At 42.1% G+C, this 15,390-nt stretch overlaps 1 protein-coding gene across 1 annotated transcript in view; it reads right to left on the bottom strand.

Moving 5' to 3' along the window:
- Positions 1-2,194: 2,194 nt before the first annotated feature.
- LOC124616376 (B-cell lymphoma 6 protein homolog) overlaps positions 2,195-15,390 on the bottom strand; it is an 83,900-nt gene continuing 70,704 nt past the window's right edge. The window contains exons 7-8 of the mRNA XM_047144687.1: positions 12,789-13,175; positions 2,195-2,518 (exon numbers count right to left, since the gene is read on the bottom strand). Coding sequence (XP_047000643.1) covers positions 2,195-2,518; positions 12,789-13,175 — 711 coding nt within the window. The remainder of the gene's footprint in view (positions 2,519-12,788; positions 13,176-15,390) is intronic.

Here is a 15,390-nt window from a genome sequence, read left to right as displayed (position 1 = left end):
AAACTGGCAATTGACCCTAAATGATGGAAAGTGTGATCACATGAGTATTAAATGGAATCCGTTAAATTTCGGTTACAGGATAAATCACACAAATCAAAGGGTTGTAAGTTCCACTAAATACGTAGGAATAACAATCATAAACAAATGAGACAGGGATGATCACAAAGAAAATATTGTGCGGACACTTTTAAGATGCAAGCAATCCTTAAAGAGTATGTCTACGCTGTATTTGTCCGTCCTCTGCTAGAGTGTTGTTGTGCGCCATGGGATCGAAAATGTGCGAATAAGGGCAACTCGTTTTGTATTATTGCGAAATAAGGGGGGGGGGGGGGGGGGGGAGCGCCACGGGTAGGATAAACGAGCTGGGTTGGCAATCATTAAAACAAAATAGTTTTTCATTGTGGTAAGATCTTTTCACGAAAATTCAGTTTTCAGCTTTCTCTTCCAGGGAGAGACACTCGTCGCAATAAAATAAGAGAGATCAGAGCTCACACGGAGCTGACTGAAACATAACATGTCGGTAGCAGTCGGTAGCTAGGTACAGCTAGGTACAGAAACGGACAATTTTCTGTAGCAGACTTGCCGACTTCTTCTTCTTCGTCACCACCGCAAGAGATACCAGTGGTCTTGAAATTAATAGAATGCAGATTGGTTTACTCCACTTCACCCTGTTACTTGGATTACAGATATTGCTCTCTTTTTCAGAGAAATCGTGCTTCTCATTAGTTCAGGACACTAGTCTTACTTTTTCGGCCGAAAGTTGTAAGGGAATATTATTTTCTCACGGAATGTGTTACTCGATTTTGTTGCTTATTGCGTATCTCAAATATTCATTCTCTAATAATCACATCATACAAAAACGCTGTTACTCATTACACTAATTTTGATGTGTTAATTTAAGACAGCCTGTGTTGAAATACTTGCTTCAGTGAATGAACAATTTTATGATAAAACTTTTGACAAAGAATGGATATTGCATTGTGCGTCATTCTGTTGGAATGAGGTAAGTCCAACACCAGGAAATATACATTTTACTCCACTTAGGCGTTTCATATTACTTGTTGGCCAGGCTTGGAGACATGGAGTAATGTTATTTATGTTACTGATTTTCTGGCTTGCAATACAGTACACTGTTTACAACGATTATTGTTACACATTACAGTACAATGACATGATTTCAGTAATATTTTATGAGTTACAAATTAAGAAACAAAGTAGATAATAAATTATTCTCCTACAAGCACTTAGATTATTCCTTAACGTGTCAAAATGCATGCTGGAAATGCAATTATTTATATTATGTGGAACAAATTATTTCTGATATTTATTAATCAGAGTTTTTTTTCTTTTTCTTTGGAAGATTATTATCAGGTTTCGGAAGTTGAAGCCAGGGAAGTAACAGATATTTTGAAGTACAAAGCTGTAGCAATAAAACACTGTTTTTTAAATAAAATATCATTATTTGTTTAATTTACTGTATACACAGTTATTTTAATATAAGTAATTTCATAATTTAAGAAACACATTTTGGGGTGTGTAACATTATTGTCTTTATTTATTTTTACTTCAACCATCAGTGTAGTTTTCTTCTCTTTGGTCACTTGTCAAGAATACTAATCAATTCGTAGTCAGACGTTATAAAAACTGAGGTACGACTCGGGAAACTGCTACTGTTCCATCAGCGCACTAAAAAGTTATTGGTTTTGTAGCGTTTAAGCTTCTCGATCACTTATGATGGCCCCTGTCTCTGCTAATCCTTACGCGCTTCAAGAATTACGTTTGTTTCCAGCTTATCTGCTGCACCTGATGTGCGCCTGGCAGTAAATACAGATATGTCTCTACAAGCAACATTTACTCTACCGACGCGTTACACATCATTAGATACTCACAGTGTATCACCTTTACGCTCTTTCGGCATCGTCGTGTATCTACAAGCAACATTTACTCTACCGACGCGTTACACATCATTAGATACTCACAGTGTATCACCTTTACGCTCTTTCGGCATCGTCGTGTATGTACAAACTTCTCATTTCTTCTTCTTCCACGTTATCCATGAGGAAGGAATTACTAGTTCTCGGAGCTCAACTGTAACATGCGTGCAGTCTGCACATAATCTTATGATTGGGCCGACAGATGTTACCCTACATTTTAGTGAAGGCATGCTGCCAGCAGCCCCACCATACCAGTTCCCTTATGTGCCTGTAGAGGCGCGGCCATCGCCTGGGCTGGCTTTAGCTCCACGTGTGGCCGTAGCGGTCCTGATGATGACGCTGGTGGATCGCAACGCCGCTGACTGCAACCTGCGCTGCTGCGGCGCAGGCGCTCCCGGTGCAGTTGGCGAGTATTGGGCGGTCCCCAGTTCGACTCCAGGCATGTGGCTGACCATGTGAGAGCGTAGGTTGTTCCTCCGCGAGAAGGAGCGGCCGCAGTGATGGCAGTGGTACGGCTTGATACCCCAGTGGGAGCGCGCGTGTAGCGCCATGTTGCTGCGGTCCGCGAACTGTTTGTCGCACACCTGTTGGTAAACACACACCGTGAGCATTCAGTCAGAGCGCTGTTTATTACTCTGAGATTTCGCATAAACAGCATACAAGTGGAGAACTCTGTGGTGCGCTCTTTATGTTTAGTGAACTCTATTTAACCCTAGATCACTAAACGCTTGTAAAATTTACGACAGCATTACGACATAAAATATGACATTTTGTGTTTAATTTAATATGTAACGTATCTTTGGAGAACTAAATACTGTAATTAAATTACTTACTTGTAATAAAATATGGAGTAGTAAACTACACGATGGTTTGGTAGCAATGTAACTTTTTCCTCCCTTTAGTGTCCTACGTATGATAAGCACCTATGAAATTAGGGACTGATCTCAAACTTCAGTTTCATGACGGGAGCGTTGCACAGTTCACAGGGGTACTTGTGTAACTCGACTTTCGGAAAGTTCCTTGCGTACATTTGCTAAGTATCCGACGTACACACGTTTCTTAGAATACATAGTCATCAGGTAGTATTTTGTCAGTTTCGAATGAGATAATTAATACAGAACAGAGTCAGTTGCATTAATTCAGCCAGAATTTGGAAGCTACATCTACTTTATTGTTACTATAGACTGAATGTGTATAAAGAAATGTTGTAGTGCCAGTTATATCCAGATTCTCTGCTGAGGTCATTAACTTATGCTAAAGGTGATGGTGTAAAGTTTATGATTACCGAATTACCAATAAATATCTGAGGCAGATCCAGAACTACTCCATCCGATGGACACATCAACAGATCATAATCAACATTGTCTTGTTTCATCTCTCAAGTGACCCAAGTCACTTGCGCACAACGTGGCAATCAGGAATCTTTATACACCCGAAAAATTGGTTTTTGTTACGATCCTCTGTTAGGAAGTGTAAATTATTACATTCGAAGTTCTGTTAAGACTTGGCCACATCGATGTACTGCTACGAGGTAAACACACTCAGCACGTAACCTCTCCAGTCCCTGTGTAGCATATATGCTACATTTGCTCCGGATTTTTTTTTCCTCGCGAAATAACAGGTGCAGCAATAAACGCGGAGTGTATTGTGTTCTCTGAGGTCAGTGCAACACGATGCTCACTTGCTGAAGATCCTCAGTCGCGCCAACAGGTGTCAGGAGCAGTCAGAAGTTGCGAGTTATCGTCGGCGGTGCCATGAGTCACAACAGACGAGGTAAGTGTAGTTTTAAATTTGGTTTCTGAATATGTTTTTTGCAGTTACGCAATGCTAAATGTTTATAGATTCCGCAAATTCTCAAACTTAAAAATAATGTTTATGTTTAACTATACTTATCTTCAGGTTTTTTACATGTTGAGTATGTGCTACATTCGGCAGTTAGCATTACAAAGTGTCCCAATGTAAAATTGCTCATAATATTAGTGTGGAAGTGTTGTTTATGTTCAGTGTAGTACATTTATACATAGATTACATACAAAATGCGTTGTTAATTACAATTACATTATTATTGTGTAATAATATGACATAAATATGCAGAAAACTGTGAAAATTTCAGTTTCAAAGAGAGAATTTTCGATTTCCAGGACTATCAGCAGAAGATATTCTAGAGCTTCTGGAGGTATTTGATCTATGTAACTCTAATTTAGAAAGTGAAGATAATGAAGATGATGATGATCTTCCATCTGGTCAGTGGACAAATCTTCGACAGATGAAGTTATTGAGGAGGCGGAAGAACTTGAAAGTAATGAAAGTTTTGGAAGAGAATTATCTCCTCCACAAAGGATAAGGAGTGAAACACAAAAGTGGAGGCATAAACCTGAGTAAGTATTTCAAAATCATTATTATTTAAACATGGTTGTAAGTGTACCTAAGTTCACAGCACACAAATCATGTCGTAGGGGTGGGAAACTGCCCCTAAAGGCGGAAGAATCAGCAATGATCAATGGAATGAGGATGCAGAAGGCAACGGAAACCACTGCATTAAAGACACGTAACGTGTATCCACAGGACATGTGACCTGTTATTGAAGAAGTGCCATGATACAGTTCCCCTCAGCCGTTTAATGAACAAAGGGAGAGTACAAGGACTATCAGACCAATTGTGTGGTTGGATTGAAGAGTTTCTAGATAACAGAACACAGAATGTCATTCTCAACGGAGAGAAGTCTTCCGAGTGATTTCAGGTGTGCCGCAGGGGAGTGTCGTAGGACCGTTGCTATTCACAGTATATATAAATGACCTTGTGGATAACTTCGGAAGTTCACTGAGGCTTTTTGCGAATGATGCTGTAGTATATCGAGAGGTTGTAAAAATGGAAAAGTGTATTGAAATGCAGGAGGATCTGCAACGAATTGAAGCATGGTGCAGGGAGTGGCAATTGAATCTCAATGTAGACAAGTGTAATGTGCTGCGAATACACAGAAAGAAAGATCATTTATAATTTAGCTACAATATAGCAGGTCAGCAACCAGAAGCAGTTAATTCCATAAATTATCTGGGAGTAGGCATTAGGAGTGATTTAAAATGGAATGACCATATAGAATTAATTGTCGGTTAAGCAGATGCCAGACTGAGATTCATTGGAAGAATCCTAAGGAAATGCGGTCCGAAAGCAAAGGAAGTAGGTTACAGTACACTTGAATACTGCTCACTGGTGTGGGATCCATACCAGATAGGGCTGATAGAAGAGATAGAGAAGATCCAACGGAGAGCAGCGCACTTCGTTACAGGATCATTTAGTAATCGCGAAAGCGTTATGGAGATGATAGATAAACTCCAGTGGAAGACTATACAAGAGAGACGCTCAGTAGCTCGGTACGGGCTTTTGTTGAAGTTTCTAGAACATGCTTTCACCGAGGAGTCAAGCAGTATACTGCTCCCTCTTACGTATATCTCTCGAAGAGACCACGAGGATAAAATCAGAGAGATTAGAGCCCACACAGAGGCATACCGTCAATATTTCTTTCCACGAACATTACGAGACTGGTATAGAAGGGAGAACCGATAGAGGTACTCAAGGTACCCTCCGCCACACACCGTCAGGTGGCTTGCGGAGTATGGATGTAGATGTAGATGTAGATGATGATCTCTCCATTGGCACAAGATTCCAGAACAGTCCCCCATTCGGATGTCCGGGAGGGGACTGCCAAGGGGGTAGTTACCAAGAGAAAAAGATTGAATAATCAGCAGAAGGATAACGTTCTACGAGTCGGAGAGTGGAATGTCAGAAGCTTGAACGTGGTAGGGAAACTAGAAAATCTGAAGAGAAAAATGCAATGGCTCACTCTAGATATAATAGGGGTCAGTGAAGGGAAGTGAAAAGATGACAAGGATTTCTGGGCAGATGAGTATAGGGTAATATCAACAGCAGCACAAAATGGTGTAACAGGAGTAGGATTCGTTACAAATAGGAAGGTAATGCAGAGAGTGTGTTTCTGTGAACAGTTCAGTGACGGGGTCGTTCTTATCAGAATCGACAGCACACCAACACCGACAACGATAGTTCAGGTATACACGCCGACGTCGCAAGCTGAAGATGAAGAGATTGAGATACTGAAAGGATACTGAAAGGGTAATACCGTATGTAAAGGGGAATGAAAATTTAATAGTCATGGGGGATTGGAATGCAGTTGTAGGGGAAGGAGTAGAAGAAAAGGTTACAGGAGAACATGGGCTTGGGACAAGGAATGAGAGAGGACAAAGAGTAACTGAGTTCTGTAACAAGTTTCAGCTAGTAATAGCGAATATCATGTTGAAGAATCACAAGAAGAGGAGGTATACTTGGAAAACACCGGGTGATCCTGGAAGATTTCAGTTAGATTACGTCATGGTCAGACAGAGATTCCGAAATCACGTACTGGATTGAAAGTATTATCCAGGAGCAGATATAGACTCAGATCGCAATATAGTAATGTGAAGAGTAGGCTGAAGTTGAAGACATTAGTCAGGAAGAATCAATACGCAAAGAAGTGGGATACAGAAGTACTAAGGAAAGACGAGATACGGTTGAAGTTTTCTTAGGCTATAGCTACAGCAATGAGGAATAGTTCAGTAGGTAGTACAGTTGAAGAGGAATGGACATCTCTAGTAAGGGCTATCACAGAAGTTGGGAAGAAAGCGTAGGTAAAAAGAAGGTAACTGCGAAGAAACTATGGGTAACAGAAGAAGTACTTCAGTTGACTGATGAAAGGAGGAAGCATAAAAATGTTCCAGGAAATTCGGAATAGAGAAATATAAGCCACTGAGGAATGTAATAAATAGGAAGTGCAGGGAAGCTAAGTCGAAATGGCTGCAGGAAAAATGTGAACACATCGAAAAAAAATGATTTTCGGAAGGACAGACTCTGTATAAAGGTAAGTTAAAACAACCTTCGGTGTCATTAAAAGAAAGGACGGTAACATTAAGAATGCAACGGGAATTCAACTTAAATGCAGAGGAGAGAGCGGATAGGTGGAAAGAATACATTGAAAGTCTCTATGTGGGGTAAGATTTGTGTGATATGATAGAAGAAGAAACAGGAGTCGATTTAGAAGAGATAAGGGATCAAGTATTAGAGTCAGAATTTAAAAGAGCTTTGGAGGACGTAAGGTCAAATAAGGCAGAATGGATAGATAACATTCCATCAGAATTTCTAAAATCATTGGGGGAAGTGGCAACAAAACGACTATTCACGTTCATGTGTAGAATGTATGGGTCTGGCGACAGACTTTCTGAAAAGCATCATTCACACAATTCCCAAGATGGCAAGAGCTGACAAGTGCGAGAATTATCGCACAATCAGCCTAAAGCTCATGCATCGAAACTGCTTGCAATAATAATACACAGAAGTATGGAAAAAAAATTGAGGATGCGCTAGATGACGTTCAGTTTATCTTTAGGAAAAGTAAAGGCAAGAGAGAGGCAATTATGATGTTGCGGTTAATAAAGGAAGCAATACTAAAGAAAAATCAAGACACGTCTATAGGATATGTCGATCTGGAAAAAGCTTTCGACAATGTAAAATGGCGCAAGATGTTCGAAATTCTGAAGAAAGTAGGGGTAAGCTATAGACAGAGACGGGTCATATATAATATGTACAACAGCTAAGAGGGAATAATAAGAGTGGACACCAAGAACAAAGGGCTAGTATTAAAAAGGGTGTAAGACAAGGATGTAGCCTTTCACCCATACCGTTCAATCTGTATATCGAGGAAGCAATGATGGAAATAAAAGAAGGGTTCAGGAGTCGAATTAAAATTCAAGGTGAATCGACGTCAGTGATACGATTCGCTAATGACGTTGCTATCCTGAGTGAAAGTGAAGAATAATTACATGATCTGCTGAACTTAATGAACAGTCTAATGAGTACACGATATGGACTGAGAGTAAATCGAAGAAAGACGACGGTAATGAGAAGTAGTAGAAATGAGAACAGCGAGAAACTTAACATCAGAATTGACGGTCACGAAGTAGATAAACTTCTGCTAACTTGGCAGTAAAATAACCAATGACGGCCGGAGCAAGAAGGACATCAAAAACAGACTAGCTATAGCAAAAAAGGCATTCCTGGCCGAGAGAAGTCTACTAATATCAAATATCGGCCTTAATTTAAGGAACAAATTTCTGAGAATGTAAGTCAGGAGTACAGCATTGTATGGTGGTAAACATGGACTGTGGGAAAACCGTAACAGAAGAGAATCGAAACATTTGAGATGTGGTGCTACAGACGGATGTTGAAAATTAGGTGGAATGGTAAGGCAAGGAATGAGGATCTTCTACTCAGAATCGGAGAGGAAAGAAATATGTGGAGAACACTGATACGGAGAAGGAACAGGATGGTAGTACATCTGTTAAGACACGAGAGAATGACTTCCATGGTAGTAGAGGGAGCACTAGAGGGCAAAAGCTGTAGAGGAAGACAGAAATTGGAATACATCCAGCAAATATTTGAGGACGTAGGTTGCAAGTGCTACTCTGAGATGAAGAAGTTAGCACAGGAGAGGAATTCGTGGCCGCATCAAACCAGTCAGAAGACTGATGACAAAAAAAGTCATCGTGTTTCAGCTCAGTGGGCTTGAAATACGACGATGACAGTTGAAACAAAAGAGACAAATTGGCTTACCCCTTCTCTCTACTGAAAAGAAATCCTCTACTTACTCTCAGTGAAACACTCAAAACTCTTATTCATATATACACTTCTTAGATGTCATAGTAACTATTAGTGTACCATCAGTAACTACAGTTTTACTTAAACGATGTTTTGCACCCAGATTAACACTCATCTTACTCACAGAAAGTGTGTGGTATACAGCGTTATTAGTGCGACGAGAAGGGTACCCATGTACATCGTTGCCAAGTCAATAAGATCTGCACTAGGCCGAGGCAATAGAAGGATACCGTCCTAGATCCGCACTTTGACGGCCTCTGATACACACTGAAGAGCCAAAGAAACTGGTACCCCCGCCTAATATCGTGTAGGGCCCCGCGATGACGCAGAAGTGCCGTAACACGACGAGGCATGGACTCGAGTAATGTTTGAAGTAGTACTACAGGGAAATGACACCGTGAATCCTGCTGTGCTGTCCATAAATCCGTAACACTTCGAGGGGGTGGAGATCCCTTCTGAACAGCACGTTGCAAGGCGTCCCAGATATGCTCAATAATGTTCATGTCTGGGGAGTTTGGTGGCGAGCGGAATCGTTTGTGGAGCCACTCTGTAGTACTTCTGGACGTGTGGGGTGTCGTGTTCTCCTGCTAGACGTACCCAAGTCCATTGGAATGCACAGTGGACATGAATACATGCAGGTGACCAGACAGGATTGTTACGCACGAGTTACCTGTCAGAGTCATATCTAGACGTATCAGAGGTCCCATATCATTCCAACTGCACACGTCCCACACCATTAGAGAGCCACCACCAGCTTGAACAGTCCATGGATTCATGTGGTTTTCTGCACATCCGAACACGTCTATCCGCTCGATACAATCTGAAACGAGACTTGTCCGACCAGACAATATGTTTCCTGTCATCAACAGGACGATGTCGTGGTTGACGGGCCCAAGCGAGGCGTAAAGCTTTGTGTAGTGCAGTCATCAAGGGTACACGAGTGGGCCTTCCGCTCTAATAGCCCATATCGATGATGTTTCGCTGAATGGCTCACACGCTGTTTTTGATGACGCAGCATTGAAATCTGCAGCAATCTGCGGAAATTTTGCACCTCTGTCACGTTGAACGATTCTCTTCAGTCGTGGTTGTTCCCAATCTTGCAGGATCTGTTTCCGGTCGCAACGATGTCAGAGATTTGATGTTTTACCGGATTCCTGATATTCACGGTAGACTCTTGAAAAAGTCGTGCAGGAAAATCTCCACTTCATCGCTACCTCGGAATGCTGTGTCCCATTGTTCGAGCGCAGACTATAACACCACGTTCAGACTCAGTTAAAGCTTGATAACCTGTCATCTTAGCAGCAGTATCCGTTCTAACAACTGCGCCAGACATTTGTTGTCCTACGTAGGCGTTGGCGACCGCATCGCCGTATTCTGTCTGTTTACATACTGTATCTGAATACGCATGCCTATATCAGTTTCTTTGGCGCTTCAGTGTATAATGAGTACTGTAATGAGTCCAATAAACAATCTTGTTGTCCGCCAGCCTCTGTGCTGATTTTGGCGCTGCTGTCCTTCTTTACAAGACAATCCTCATAAAGTAACCAGGGATGTCACAGAAGTAGAGTTAAGTGAACGCTATCGAATGTATCTCTAGTAATACTACAACACTGAGCATTATTCTGACAAATGTACCAACCATCCTGATTGCTTGATGTCTCGCGTAATGTCCAGCACGAACAGGAAATTCTTCAGGAGGTTGGAAACTATTGTCAGCAGATTTGACTGGCTGATCTTGGACTGCATGGGACCTTTAGGGGAGGCTTACTTGTTATCAATGTTTCAGCCGACTACGTCTGAGCACTACAAGGGGGGGAGCAGTATTACGGACGAAGCTCATCGTTACCCCTTCACATCTGCACCTGCCATCCGAGAACAAATAATGGGCAGTCTGCAGTATTGTGTGTCATACCGCACCATTGGTTGGAGACTAGCAGCATCCGGCCGCAGTGGCCCAGCGTTTCTAGGCGCTTCAGTCCACAACCGCGCGACCGCTACGGTCGCACGTTCGAATCCTGCCTCGGGCATGGATGTGTGTGATGTCCTTAGGTTAGTTAGGTTTAAGTAGTTCTAACAAGGGAACCTCCCCATCGCACCCCTCTCAGATTTAGTTATAACTTGGCACAGTGGATAGGCCTTGATAAACTGAACACAGATCAATTGAGAAAACAGGAAGAAGTTGTGTGGAACTGTGAAAAAATAAGCAAAATATACAAACTGGTCATCAGTCTTGTTCACATAGGCAACATAAAGAAGAACGTAAGCTCAGGAGCTCCGTGGTCCCGTGGTAGGGTGAGCAGCTGCAGAAGGAGAGGTCCTTCGTTCAAGTCTTCCCACGAGTGTTAATTTTACTTTCTTTATTTTTGCGTAGTTATTATCTGTCCGTTTGTTCATTGACGTCTCTGTTCACTGTAATAAGTTTAGTGTCTGTGTTTTGCGACCGCATCGCAAAACCGTGCGATTAGTAGACGAAAGGACGTGCCTCTCCAATCGGAATCGAAAACATTTGATCGCAAGGTCATAGGTCAACCGATTCCTCCACAGGAAAACACATCTGATATATTCTATACGACACTGGTGACGGGATGTGCGTCATATGACAGGAATATGTTGTCGACCCACCTAACTTGTCCACTTGGCGAAAGGGGAAAAAGATTACCTTGCCCGATTTTGGTTTCCTTGTGAATGTGATAATCACTCCCAAAAAAGTGATGAAAACATAAGAGTTTGTCACATAAACTAAAAATAAAAAACTAAAGTTTTCACTCGATGGAAGATTTGAACCAAGGACCTTTCGTTCCGCAGCTACCCACGTTACCACGAGACCACGGCGCTGCTGCGGTCCGAGCTTCCTTAAAGTTGCCTATCTTGCCATGAATTACTCAGTTTGTATATTTTGCTTATTTTTTCACAGTTCCACACAACTTCTTCCTGTTTTCTCAATTGATCTGTGTTCAGTTTTTCAAGGCCTATCCATTGTGCCAACTTATAACTAAATCTGAGGGGGTTGCGATGGGGAGGCTCCCTTGTAAGTTCTAGGGGACTGATGACCTCAGATGTTAAGTCTCATCGTGCTCAGAGCCATTTGAACCATTTTTGACTAGCTGCAACTTGACTGGGAAATTATTGTCCACTAACACCAGAACACAAACGACTTTGTTTGAGTGTTGCCATGAATGGGAAGTATGGATTGCTCACGGATGGTGTCGCTTTATGTTCAGCAAGGAATCGCAGTTCTGCACTATCCTGCATGATCATCTTTGGCGAGTATAGCGAGGACCTGGTGACAGGTCCATTGTTATAATGTTTTGGAGAGGCACAGTGGTATCAACCCTGGCGCCATGGTGTGCGGAAGCCTGGGTTATGGCTAGAGTTCATAGCTGGTTGCGGCTAACAGCAAAGTGGTACGTCATGGACGTCCTGCGTCCTCATGTGTTGCCTCTCACACCACAGTAAAGATCTACCATTTTTCAAGAGGACAATGATCGTTCACACGTGACACTTGTCTTTATGAACTGTCTCTGTGGTGTCGACGTACTCTCATGTCTAGCAAAATCCCAAGATCGATCCCTGATACAACACGGACTAGGTCGGACAGCAGTTCCGCTCCAATATGTATCCAGGCTATCAAGGCCAGTTGTAGGCCGGTTGTTGGCCAGGTTGTCTGAGGAGTGCTTCCCAAAGTGGTGCATGCATCCAAGCCATAGAGGGTACAACGTCAAAGTAGTAACTGAGCTCACAGTGCCAAGTTCATTGTACATTTTAGTCGATTATATAATTAATAAAATGTCATCACATACCCTATCAGCGTGTGAAGTTTCATTTCTGGCTACTTTAGTTTTTTTGTTAGGCGGTAAATATTTGCAAACTTACTATGGCGACGGAGTAAAGGACCATAAGCAGAAAACTAATTTGAGAAACAGGAGTAATTAAGAGGGAGTAAAATATTTTATTTAATGTAAAGGTACTGACTGCTTTTAATAATTTACAAGTAGACTCGAAGTGACATACTTCAAGCTGTTTGTACCAGAGTTCGATTTTTGACCATGACCATTGTCGTAAATGCGCTGTTTATCAGTGACTTCGAGGAAGCCCGAAGTTCGTGTCTACAGGTGGTAAGGTAATGGAGAGTATCGCTCCATGTTCACGTACCTGACAGGTGAAGGGCTTCTCACCCGTGTGGGTGCGCATGTGCTGCTTGAGCAGCACTTTGCGGGAGAAGGCCTTGTCACAGACGGTGCAGCGGTGTGGCCGGTCTCCTGAGTGGATGCGGATATGCATGTTGTAGGCGACGCGCTGGTTGAAGCGCCTGCCGCACTCGCCGCACGCGTACTCGCGCTGGTTGCGGTGGATCTTCATGTGGGAGCTCAGGTAGCTGCGGTTGCTGAACGTCTTGCCGCACTCGGGGCACTCGGCCGCGAACTCCCGCGACCCGGAGTGCAGCGACAGGTGGTAGCGGTAATTACGCCGCTGGCTGAAGCGCTTCCCGCACTGTGCACACAGGTGGGGCTTTTCTCCTGTATGTGTGCGCATGTGCTCCTGCAAGAGGACAGTACAAAGTGGTATCTCAGAGAATTTTCGTACATATCTAGGAGAAACTTGACATGTGTCCAAATTTCCAGTACCTCCTGAACCATAATCGTGAAACGCACGCACAAATCTGAACAGGATACAGCAGAATATTAGAATATATCCTAACTAATATGCAAGATTATCCGAAACCTATAAACCCTCTTTCTTTAAAGAATACATATCCCACACAGAAAACTGCATAAAACATCTGATTACAAATAACCCGATCTGTTAAATATTTGACTTCAAGCATGTACCCGTGGAGAATTATAGGAAACGTTTAAAATTGTACTTAAAGTTTGTTGGAAGTCGCTAAGTGCTTTCAGTTTGAAACACTGGTGAATGCAGCCTTAGTAATTCGCGCTCCATTTCAAGTGAAAGCTAGTTTTTCACGCATCTAAATGATTATGACGTCATATCTCCTGAGCTATGTGTCGTGCAGGGATATAATTTCCCATGTGCATTCAGTGGTAAATGTGGATGACGTCTGTACACTAGGTTGCGGAAAGAGTAGGCAGTAAATACGCAATAAATTGCAATGTCATGCCCGATGCGTGACAGTGTGAACAGCGTAAGTGTAGTAAACGATAAAGATTTTTCATTCCATCATTTTATGGAAGATATCAGCGGGAATAAGTTTCGTAAAAGTTTGAAATTTTGTGTATAATTTGCTGGTAGATGCTAAGAGCTCTAGTTCCCAAACACTGGATGAATAAAGTCTGCTTGTTTCCGCTCCATGAGTTGGCTCTGAGCACTATGGGACTTAACATCTATGGTCATCAGTCCCCTAGAACTTAGAACTACTTAAACCTAACTAACCTAAGAACAGCACACAACACCCAGCCATCACGAGGTTGAGAAAGTCCCTGACCCCGCCGGGAATCGAACCCGGGAACCCGGGCGTGGGAAGCGAGAACGCTACCACACGACCACGAGATGCGGGCGCGCTCCATGAGTTACACTGATGTAGACGAACACAGTTTGTAACCGTAATGCTTCTCTTGATGTGTTATAATTTTAATGTAAGTTTATACCCTTAATGAGTAGATTACAATAGTGTTTTAAATTTTCAAATTGTGCCAACAATTGTTTGAAATACTGAGAATCAAACTTTTGTTCCCCCTGGAAGCCGTTAGACAGGCAACACAGAACTTGTACTGAGTTTCGAAATACTGGTTTAGTAATACGAGTACACAGGATGATCATTCAGCTGCTTCTACCGATATAATTCATGCAGAGCACAATACCTCCAAAAACTACACACGATATTTTCACTTTCTCTTTCTCGATACGTGCAAACTATTAGTTCCACAGAAAGAAAAGATGAAACTTCTTGTATAAATTCAATGTAGTTAAATTTTGTATTGGGATTCGTTTTCGCTGGAGGTCATGATTTTCGAGTTATTCAATAAAAACACGTCTGAAGGTTACTTTTGTGCGTTTTTCTGGAATAATTCGAAAACTAAGGCCTCTAGAGAAAATATATCCCCCTATAAAATTTAACTACATTAAATTTCCTACAATAACGTCTGATTCCTTTGTTTCTGTAGGACTAGTAGTTTTCACTTCACGAGCGAGAGGATACGAAAATCGTTCGTGTGGTATTTGAAGGCGCTGCAGGATAGGGGCAACTTAATCCCTCTGTATGTTCTGCCAGCAACCATTATACAAGGTGAGTCACTAACTATTGCGACCTAGAATAACTCCGAAAGTATGATAGGAGCTGAAAAGTATGTGGAACAAATGTTGCATGGGATAACGGGTGCCATAACATGACGTTGGTTTTTTGTTGTTAGGTGGTGTCGCGTCAGAGATATGAAGGTCAACCTGTTATTTTTAACTGGGATGCTAAAGTTGGTACTTATTTTCTGATAGCAGCTATAGAGACAAATCCAATTATGTGGCCACAAAGGTGGCATGAACGTCCATTTACAGAAGGTGTTCGAAGTGATGACCATTGGTATCAATGGAGTGCTGCAATCTTTTTATCATGGACTGAGTGGTATTCCTTATCTCATCGGCACTTATCGAAGCACATGCTCTGACAATTCTCCCTCGTATATCGTGCAAATAGTAAATATTGGCCGAATACGGCGTATCCATCTAAAGTGCCATTGACTTGTAAACACCATTCGACGATTTCGCAATACAATACTAATAGGGACGGTAAGAGTAGTATCGT

Source organism: Schistocerca americana, chromosome 5, assembly GCF_021461395.2.
Source record: "Schistocerca americana isolate TAMUIC-IGC-003095 chromosome 5, iqSchAmer2.1, whole genome shotgun sequence".
Lineage (NCBI taxonomy): Eukaryota > Metazoa > Arthropoda > Insecta > Orthoptera > Acrididae > Schistocerca > Schistocerca americana.
This window is presented reverse-complemented; position numbering and strand designations above follow the sequence as displayed.